Source organism: Manis pentadactyla, chromosome 12 (genome assembly GCF_030020395.1).
Source record: "Manis pentadactyla isolate mManPen7 chromosome 12, mManPen7.hap1, whole genome shotgun sequence".
Taxonomy (NCBI): Eukaryota; Metazoa; Chordata; class Mammalia; order Pholidota; family Manidae; genus Manis; species Manis pentadactyla.
The window spans coordinates 1,289,369-1,299,844 of record NC_080030.1 but is presented as its reverse complement, the minus strand read 5'-3'; the positions used below and the strand labels follow the sequence as shown (position 1 = coordinate 1,299,844).

At 52.8% G+C, this 10,476-nt stretch overlaps 1 protein-coding gene across 1 annotated transcript; it reads left to right on the top strand.

Moving 5' to 3' along the window:
- The first annotated feature begins 7,371 nt into the window (after positions 1-7,371).
- GAMT (guanidinoacetate N-methyltransferase) lies at positions 7,372-10,013 on the top strand. Its single transcript, XM_036889920.2, has 6 exons — positions 7,372-7,626; positions 8,384-8,529; positions 8,734-8,797; positions 9,050-9,117; positions 9,221-9,331; positions 9,856-10,013. Exons 1-6 carry the CDS (start codon positions 7,446-7,448, stop codon positions 9,994-9,996), a joined length of 711 nt encoding a protein of 236 aa, XP_036745815.1. The 5' UTR covers positions 7,372-7,445; the 3' UTR covers positions 9,997-10,013.
- Positions 10,014-10,476: the final 463 nt, after the last annotated feature.

Genomic DNA, 10,476 nt, shown 5'->3' with positions numbered 1-10,476 from the left:
GAATTTACCCAAAGAAAACAAGATCCCTGATTCAAAAAGACATATGCACCCCTATGTTTATCGCAGCATTATTTACAATAGCCAAGATATGGAAGCAACCTAAATGTTGCTTAGAGGTTACCAAAGGGAAGGGGTTGGGGAGGGTGAGTGGGGAGGAAGGCAGAAGGGGATTAAGGGCCATTATAATTAGCACTCATAGGTAGGTCACCGGGAAGGCAGCACAGCATGGAGAAGACAAGCAGAGACTCTGTAGCATCTCACTGCACTGATGGACAGTGACTGCAGTGGGGTGGGGGGGGACTTAATAATATGTGTGAATGTTGGAACCGCAATGTTGCTCATGTGAAACCTTCATAAAACTGTATTTCAGTGATATCTTAATTTAAAAAAAATTAAGTGGTTATGGAAACAGAGTCCCTACTGTATGCCAAAGATTGTGGGATTGTGCCTGCCCTTGGTTGGTCACACCGGTGTTTCTCCCTCATGCTTGTCCCAACCCCCAGGGGACATGGCCCTGTCCGGAGATGTAGTGGGGGTGTCACCACTGGGGGTGGTCCTGACATCTACTGGGTGGACGCCAGGGCTGCTGCTGAGGGTCCTGCAGTGCCCAAGATGGTCCCCACAACAGAAGAATCCACCCAACATGTCAATGCATCAGGTCTGCACCGACCATGATGAGGAGCTGAGTGAGCTGTGTGCTGTTGTCAGATGGCAGTACTTGCTGCCTGGTGACTTTCCACTCTCTCAGGGACTTTATTCTGTCATCAGTGCCATGTTAGAAAGTGTCATTTACTTCTCTAGCCCTCTGGTAGTCTGTGAGCTCTAGGGAAGGTAGGGGCTTGGATTTGCCAATGTAAGGTACTCCATATACGTTTGATGAATGAATGAATTTCACTCCCTATGACTCACTGCTCTATAATAGGGCTGGCAAAGTTTTCCTGTAAAGGGCCAGAGAGCCTGATCATTTAATTTAGTCGTCATCATCATAAAGTTAAATGAATGTATGGACTGAAGGGCCTAAATTGCAGGCAAACAGTACAAAACATTTAAAATATACTCCACCTTGCCCACGTTACAGTTTGTAAAGCAGGCTGGCCTCCAGCTCACCCGACAGAGTAGCCACCAGATGGGAGTACCCCATTAGTCCCCATTTGCAGGTAGGAAGGGGAGGCTCAATGGAGGAGGGGCCCCAGGAGGCACCAGGCAGGTGTTCTGTTCCCCCCCTCCCCCGGGGACTGTCCTCACACACCTGTCTATAAAGTTTTGCAGGTCAAAATAAATCCGTAACACTTGGGGGGGCTGGCTTCCCACTGTGGGGGCGCAGGGAGCTGGAAGGACATGTCTGAGACACCTGGACATAGAGCGTTGGGAACAGGCTGAGGTAGCTGTCGGTGATGGTCTGAGCAAATATCAAAGGGAGGCAGCATTGCCCTTCCAGTGGTGGAAGTGTAAGGACTCTACCTTGAGGTGTTTACCCCCAAAACAGCGGCTGAGTTGTGCACCCGTGCCCCAGGATACTCACAGCCCACCATCAGAAAAGCAGACAATTTTAAACAACACACGTCCATCCCCTGGTGACTGGATAAACAAGCCAGGAATGGTGTGAATAAATGCACAGGATATGGTCCAGTGAAGAAAGCCAGACATAAATTGTTCAAAATAATATAATTTTTTAAAGTACAGACATCTGCCGGGGTAAAGGAACAAACAGCCACATACCTGCCACAGAAATGAACACCTGTTAGGATTTTGTTACACTTACTGCAGATCTTTTTAAAAAGATTAATAGCTGGATTTCCCCCCGACCATCCATTTCCTTCCCCTCCCACCTTAGGGCAAATGCTGTGTCAAAAATGTGGACACTTTTCTGAACTTATTCCTAACATAAATATATGCACACCCAATACACAAAATACAGTTTTGGTCCCTTTCTTTTACTGTTGTACAATAAACAACAAAATTTACCATCTTCATCATTTCTCAGAGCACAGCTCAGGGCATGAAGCTCATTTGCATGTCGTGCAGCCGTCCCCACCCCCCATCTCCAGAACTTTCCATCTTCCCAAGCGGAAGCTCTGTCCCCATGAAACACTCCCCATCCCCTCCCCCAGCCCCTGGGCCCACCGTCCACTTTCTGTCTCTGTGGATGGGGCTCCTCTGGGGACCTCCTGGGAGGGGGTCAGACAGGGTCTGTCCTGTGTCTGGCTTATGTCACTGAGCACCGTGTCCTCGAGGTCCATCCACATTGCAGCTGGTGTCAGGATGTCCTTCCCCCTTTTTTTTCTGACAAGTGTATTTTTTAATTACTATGAATTTACACATCCTAGAGTCCGCTTTTCCATGTTTTCTTATTTATTTATTTATTTGTTTGTTTGTTTTGGTATGGTTGATGTACAATTATTTGAACATTATAGTTACTAGACTCCCCTTGTTATCAAGACCCCCCACATATCCCATTATTCATGTTTTCTTTTAAATCTTATGCATTTACACATATGATTTTTACAGCATAGTCATTACAGGGTATAATTGGCATCCCTTTTTTTAATTTAAAATTATATCATAATTAACCCAAACATATATGGTCAAATAATATTCGATAAAGGAGCCATGGACATACAATGGGGAAATGACAGTCTCTTCAACAGGTGGTGCTGGCAAAACTGGACAGCTACATGTAGGAGAATGAAACTGGACCATTGTCTAACCCCATACACAAAAGTAAATTCAAAATGGATCAAAGACCTGAATATAAGTCATGAAACCATAAAACTCTTAGAAAAAAACATAGGCAAAAATCTCATGGACATAAACATGAGTGACTTCTTCATGAACATACCTCCCCGGGCAAGGGAAACAAAGGCAAAAATGAGCAAGCTGGACTATATCAAGCTACAAAGCTTCTGTACAGCAAAGGAGACCATCAATAGAACAAAAAGGTATCCTACAGTATGGGAGAACATATTCATAAATGACAGATCCGATAAAGGCTTGACATCCAAAATATATAAAGAGCTCACGCACCTCAACAAACAAAAAGCAAATAATCCAATTAAAAAATGGGCAGAGGAGCTGAACAGACAGTTCTCCAAAGAAGAAATTCAGATGGCCAACAGACACATGAAAAGATGCTCCACATCGCTAGTTATCAGAGAAATGCAAATTAAAACTACAATGAGATATCACCTCACACCAGTAAGGATCACCACCATCCAAAAGACAAACAACAACAATGTTGGCGAGGCTGTGGAGAAAGGGGAACCCTCCTACACTGCTGGTGGGAATGTAAGTTAGTTCAACCATTGTGGAAAGCAGTATGGAGGTTCCTCAAAATGCTCAAAATAGAAATACCATTTGACCCAGGAATTCCACTCCTAGGGATTTACCCTAAGGATGCAGCAGCCCAGTTTGAAAAAGACAGATGCACCCCTATGTTTATCGCAGCGCTATTTACAATAGCCAAGAAGTGGAAGCAACCTAAGTGTCCCTCAGTAGATGAATGGATAAAGAAGAGGTGGTACATACACACAATGGAATATTACTCAGCCATAAGAAGAAAACAAATCCTACCATTTGCAACAACATGGATGGAGCTAGAGGGTGTTATGCTCAGTGAAATAAGCCAAGAGGAGAAAGAGAAATACCAAATGATTTCACTCATCTGTGGAGTACAAGAACAAAGGAAAACTGAAGGGACAAAACAGCAGCAGAATCACAGAACCCAAGAATGGACTGACAGTTACCAAAGGGAAAGGGACTGGGGAGAATGGGAGGGTAGGGAGGGATAAGGGCAGGGAAGAAGAAAGGGGGTATTATGATTAGCATGTATCATGTGGGGTGGGGGAAAGGGGAGGGCTTTGCAACACAGAGAAGACAAGTGGTGATTCTACAACATCTTACTATGCTGATGGACAGTGACTGTAATGGGGTTTGGGGTTTGTGGGGGGGACTTGGGGTATGGGAGAGCCTAGTAAACATAATGTTCTTCATGTAATTGTAGATTAATGATAACAAAATTTTTTAAAAAGTCAAAAAAAATTATATCATAAACATTTTTCCTGTTGCTACATAATGTGCATGATTATCATGTTAACATAATATTCTATGTAGTTGGTAAGCCATAATTCATTTAAACATTCCTCTATTGCTGTATGTTCAGGTTGTTTCTGAGATCACAAATAACGCTGCAATAATCATCTCTGTGATTATTACATTATATTACTTTTGGAGACAGATTCATAGGAATGAAATTACTGAGTCAGGTCTATAAGCATTTTAGTAAATGATGAAATGTGTTGCCAAATTGCTTTCCAAAGGGATTTACACTGCCAGCAGAAATACATGCTCGTATCAGTTAAATTCCATCCTTTTCCAGAACTGGGCATTTTAATTTTTTTCTATGTTTTATAATTTAATAGTTATAAAATTCACTTTGCATCTTCTGTTGTTGATACTAATGATCTAGGGTGTTGGGAGAAAGAAAAAACATTTCTTGAGATCCTACATTTGATATGTACGATGTCCTTCCTTTTAAAGGCTAATTAGTATTCCACATGTGGACAGACCACGTTTGAGTACCTGTTTATCCATGATGGGCACTTGAGTTTTTGCCATATTTTGGCTGTTGTGAACATGGGTGTGCAAATATCTGTTCTATCCCTTTTAACTTAAAAATTATATAAAAATTATATACACAGAAAAAAATATGGCAACATGGACATTGTCTGGTAAAGCGGATACCTGGACATGGGGCAGGAGTCACAGGGACTTTATTCTGTCATCAGTGCCATGTCAGAAAGTGTCATTTACTTCTCTATCCCCCCAGTAGACTGTGAGCTCTTGGGGAGGTTGGGGCTGAGATCACCAATGTAAGGCACTCCATGTACATTTGAAGAATGAATTTCATTCCCTGTGACCCACTGCTCTATAATGGGGCTGGCAAAGTTTTTCTGTAAAGGGCCAGAAAGTAAATATTTTTTGTTTTGACGGCAACAACTCACCTGTGCTGTTTTAGCCAGAAAGCATCAGAGTCCATATATTAACAAGTGGTTGTAGCCAAATGCCAACAAAACTTTACCCACATGCAGACATGAGTATCATATAGTTTCAGGTGTTATGAAATAATCTTACTTTGATTTTTTTTTTCAACCACTTAAAAACTTAAAAACCATTCTAGGTCACAAGTTGCACCAAAACGGCAGAAGAAGGGGCTGTGCAGGCTGATGTTTGCTGACTCTATAAATTTCAAATTTTGATCAAATGTGTCACCTTTCTGATCATAAAATAATATATATAGACATGTATATATAGTAAATATATATGTCAGAAATAAGTAAACATATATACAAATGTCTTTTAAGACGGTAGCCTGGAGTCAGGCAGCCCCTGTCCACCACTCCTGGCTGACTGCTCCCCTCCTGGATTCCTCTTAGGGGCTGTGTAGGCAGCAGCCTCTAACGAGCCCCAGTCACCCCTACTTTTTGGTACTCACAGTTTTGTGGGCTCCCTCCCCATGTGTATGTGGCTTCTAATGGACAGAATATGGCTAGGCTAAGGAACGCCCCTTCCATGATCAGACTGCAAGCGATTCTGACATCTGTCTGCTAACAGACTCTTATCTTGCTGGCTCTGTCTAGCAAGCTGTCATGTTGGGGGGTGGCGCCCATGTGGCCAGGAGCTGAGACCTTCCAACCAACAGCCCAAAGGAACTGGGTGCTGCCAACAACCGGCGAGTGAGCGTTGAATCAGACCCTTCCCCAGCTGAGCCTTCAGATGAGACCCCAGCACTGGCTGGCACCTTGACTGCAACATTGTGAGACGCTGTGAAGCCGAGGACCCAGCTAAGTTGGATTCCTGACCCACAGAAATGGAGATACTTAACACATAACAAATGTGTGGTTTCCAGTGGCCACATTTGTGGAAAGTACAGCCTGCCTTCTCCTGCCTCAGGCAGGGCATTCCAGGGCATCACCTCAGTTGGATGACATTGAGTAGATACCACCTGTTTACATGGGCAGCCCAACGGTGCTTGGATCCAGGCGTGCAAAATGCCCACCACAGTGCCCAGGATGGCAGTTGGTGGTGGGGAAGCCAGACAGGACCGATTCAGATGAGGGGAAAAGCAGTGTTAACCCAGCCCAGGTGTCTGATGACATCTACTTGTCCTGATGTCATGACACATCGGTGGTACCCAGTCCCAGCAGTTTCCTGTTTCTCATGCTCAGAAAGTCAGGCATGCTTCACCTCTGCTGCCCTGGGGGGAAACAGGCCTCACTGCAGCCAGGGTAGCCCCTCAAGGTCATCAGGCAGCATGAATTGATGACATGAGACCTACCTGGAAGGTCTTATGAAATCAGTGCTGTCACACCCAGGCCTCATCAGACCCCAGGGTGCACTCCGAATTTATCAAGCATTTTCTATGGGCCAGTCTTGTCAGATGGACCGGAGAGCCTCGAAGAAATACATTTGGTTAGTGAACTACCAAAGAGAGGTGCTTAGAGATAGAACAGCTTCTAACCGGGCCACACCAAGCCTGGGGGAATTCTGGGGTCCTCCCAGAGAAGGCGTGGGCTCAAACATGAAGCAGAAAGAGAAGGCAACCAGGCCAGGAAAGAGGAGGTGTCCAGGCACAGGGGGCGCATGGGTACACGGGAGCTCTGCAGGAGTGGGGTGGGGGCTGCAGGGAAGAGGCTGGAGCCTGGTCAGGGGTGTGAGCAGATGTCCAGAGATGGTCATAAGAGGTGCAGGGCAGGAAACACACTCAAGGGCTGCTGGAAGGCTGCTGGGTTCAAATCCAGTGCCTTCAGCCTCTCTGGGCCTCAGTGTCCCCATGAGTTCCATGGGATGTGCAATCACGTCAGAGAGTTCAGGACTCACGACTGGTGTCCCTCCATGTGATTAGGGGAAAGGGGAATCCCGTTTCAGAGCCTGGGAACCAAGACCCGGCTTGACTCGGGTCACTCAGTCCCAGGAAGGCGGGCGAAGATGCAGCTGACCTTGACGGGCTACCCTGCCTGCAGCGAGGCCTCATGCGGTATGGGCAGATGGGGAACCTGGGGGCTCCTCGGGGAAACCCCTGAGGGCTCGCTGCTGCCGCCCGTGCCCACTGCCCGCTGCGCAGACCAGGCGCTGGACTCCGCGAGGAGGGGGCGGCGGCCGGGTTCCGGGACACCGTTCGGGCCACCTTTCGCGCAGCGGCCGCTAGAGGCCGCTCGGAACGCCGCGCAGTCCGCAGGCGGGTCCGCCGCGCCTTCCCCCGTCCAGGCCCCGCCCCGGAGCGACCACGCCCCGCCAAGGGCCCCACCCCGCTGTCGGCACGACCACGCCCCTCCGCCCCCACCCCGCACGGCCCCGCCCCCTGCCCCCGCCCCCGTCCCCGCCCCACAAGGCCCCGCAGGCTCTGCAGGCCGCGCCGCCCGAGGACCCACGCGCCGTCCACCAGCAGCATGAGCGCTCCCGCCCCGACCCCTATCTTTGCGCCAGGCGAGAACTGTAGTACCGGGTGGCGTGCGGCACCCGCGGCCTACGACGCAGCGGACACGCACCTGCAGATCCTGGGCAAGCCGGTCATGGAGCGCTGGGAGACCCCCTACATGCACGCGCTGGCAGCCGCCGCCGCCTCCAGAGGTAGCCCCCCGGCCGGTGCGCGCCGGCGCCGCTCTGTGCCCCCGTTTCCCCGCCTGGAAAAGGGGGCTGCCTGTGCGGGGAGCAACGGGGAGCCCACGGGGATGCTGCAGGCACGGGGCTTGTGCACCGCAGAAGCCCGCCGGTACCGGGACCTCCTCTCCAGCGGTGATGAGGCCCCCGCCGCCCCTGCCCGAGGGTAGCTTACTGGACGCCAGGGAGGGCTGTCCCCGCCCCCTGGATAAGAATAGCCGGGGATCGCGGGAGGCCGGAGACAGCTGGGGCGGGGGCGGGGCGGGCTCGCGCCGCGGGTACCCGAGCCGAGCCCGAGGGGTGCTCAGGCCCCAGGCTCCCGGTATAACGGCAGGACACCCAGTGTTCCTTCGTGCATAGGGCGTCTCTCCGCCTGGGGTACACTCGGGCCTCCCAGTGGTTCCTGGCCTGGCCCTCCCTGACCCTTCTCTGTGAACTCCAGGGTGGGAGGGCGGCAGGGGAGGGGACAGATAAGCCGCCGCGCCAACAGCGTGGGCCGGGGCTCAAAGTCCAGGGTCCGCTGTCCGCTGCCTCCCTGCCACTGGCCAGGGCCCGCGCTCTTCCCCACCAGGGCTGCTGTGTTGTGCCCACCCTCAGCTCTGCCCCAATTGCCCTCGCCTCCTTGTGGCAAAAGTCTGTGTGTGCCAAGGGCCGCCCCTGCCCTCCCTCTGGGCAGCCTCCCCAGTCCGGGCCTGGTGAGTGCTGCCCAGGCGCTCTGTCTGCTCAGGGGGCCGGGTCCTGGAGGTGGGCTTTGGCATGGCCATCGCAGCCTCCAAGCTGCAGGAGGCCCCCATCGATGAACACTGGATCATCGAGTGCAATGACGGCGTCTTCCAGCGGCTCCAGGACTGGGCCCAGCGGCAGCCGCACAAGGTGCCCACCTCTGCCCGTGGGTCTCCATCAGCCCACTGCTTGGGGTGAAGGCCCTGCCCCCAGAGAGTACTGAGCACCGAGGTGTCTGCAGAGATGGGAGAGGCGGCCTTCTCCCTGGGGAGTCCCTGGCCTCTCCTGAGCAGGTGGGAAGTCCTGGGACCCCTCTGATCCTCAGCCTTCTTTTTTTTTCTTCCCTGCCCCCAGGTGGTTCCCTTGAAAGGCCTGTGGGAAGAGGTGGCACCCGCCCTGCCGGACGGTCACTTTGATGGTGAGGAGGCTCTGCTCGAGGGACCTTGTGAAGGACATACTCTGTCATCTGGGGTGACAGAGCCTGGGGGGATACCAGGACATGGACAGGGCCTGGCACTTGGGGAGTCTGGGTGGGTGCCTAAAGGGGCATCCGAACGGGAGGTGTGCAGAGGTGGAGGCAGCATGGCGGCCTCTGGGCACAGCCCTTGGGGTTCCTGGCTGCATGCGGGTCCCGCTGCCCTGACCCTGTGGCTCCCACCCTCCCATGCAGGTATCCTGTACGACACATACCCACTGTCCGAGGAGACCTGGCACACACACCAGTTCAACTTCATCAGGGTAGGGCCGGGTGCCATGCTGACTTGCCGGGACACAGGGGGTCTGCTGGTGACCGCCTCGGCCCAGCCCTGCACGTCCCCCCTGAACGCTCTCCCCCTCCCAGGGCCATGCCTTCCGCCTGTTGAAGCCAGGGGGCGTCCTCACCTACTGCAACCTCACCTCCTGGGGGGAACTGATGAAGTCCAAGTACTCCGACCTCACCACCATGTTCCAGGTGTGGCAGCTGCAGGGGGGCACCCTGGGGTTCCCCTCCCCACCCAGCCTGGGAGCATCCTTGGGCCTGGAGGCAGCTGGCATGGCCTCCCCCGACCTCGGGGTCATCCGGGTTTATTACGAGCCTCTACTTAAAATACTGAACAAGGTGCCTCCCCAGCTCCTGGATCTTCCATGGCTCCTAAGTGCCCTTGGGATATGGGGGTGCAGCCCAAGCTCCCACCCTGGCTGACAGGCCCACCTCTACCCAGTACATCGTTATTAGCTTAGCCATGCCAGTCTTGGCCCCTATGGGACGTGTAGTGGGCAGCCTGGTGATGTGACAGCCAGGGAGCCGTGGCCATATTTACACACCCGGAGTCCCGTCAAACTCAGGCTTCCTCGTTCTGCGGCCAACGGGCCACGGGAGGGGACCGCTCGGCCCCTGCCCTGGCTGGCCCCAGGGTTCTGGGCGTTTCTAGACGCTGTCCCAGGAAGCGGGGGCACCAGGGCCCTGCAGGTGACCTGGCACCTCCTTCCCACCAGGAGACGCAGGTGCTGGCCCTGCTGGAGGCAGGCTTCAGGCGAGAGAACATCCACACGCAGGAGATGGAGCTGGTCCCCCCGGCCGACTGCCGCTATTATGCCTTCCCTCGCGTGATCACACCGCTGGTCACCAAGCACTGAGCCCTCCCCACTGCCAGCTCGGGACCAGGGCTGCTTCAGGACCACCCCTCACTGCCACCCAGTGCCTCTGCGGCCAGCTGCGCGCTCAGGCCCCACCACAGCGACACGGGGAGGGGCGGGCTTCCCAGAGCCCCGGTGGACACAGCTACCCGATCCCGCGGCCCTGGGGATGAAATAAAGCTGCCGCAGGGCCGGCCGGTAGTGCCATCCAACTGTTTGTTCAGCCGCTCCCCCACCCCCGAGAAAGAAAAATAATCTATCAAATGTTCTCGGGGAAGATGGCAGGTGCTGGTTTCTGAGCCTGCCCACGGCCACGCCCCCACCCCCCCACAGTCCTTCCGCAAAGGCGGGTTCTCGGGGCTGGCCGACTACCTCCGCAGCCAGCACGTCCATGCGCAGGTGCAGGACAGAGAGGCTGGACCTGCCAGGACAGCACCCTCCCACCTCCCCGGGCCCTCTGTGCGCAACAGGGGGCGGGTG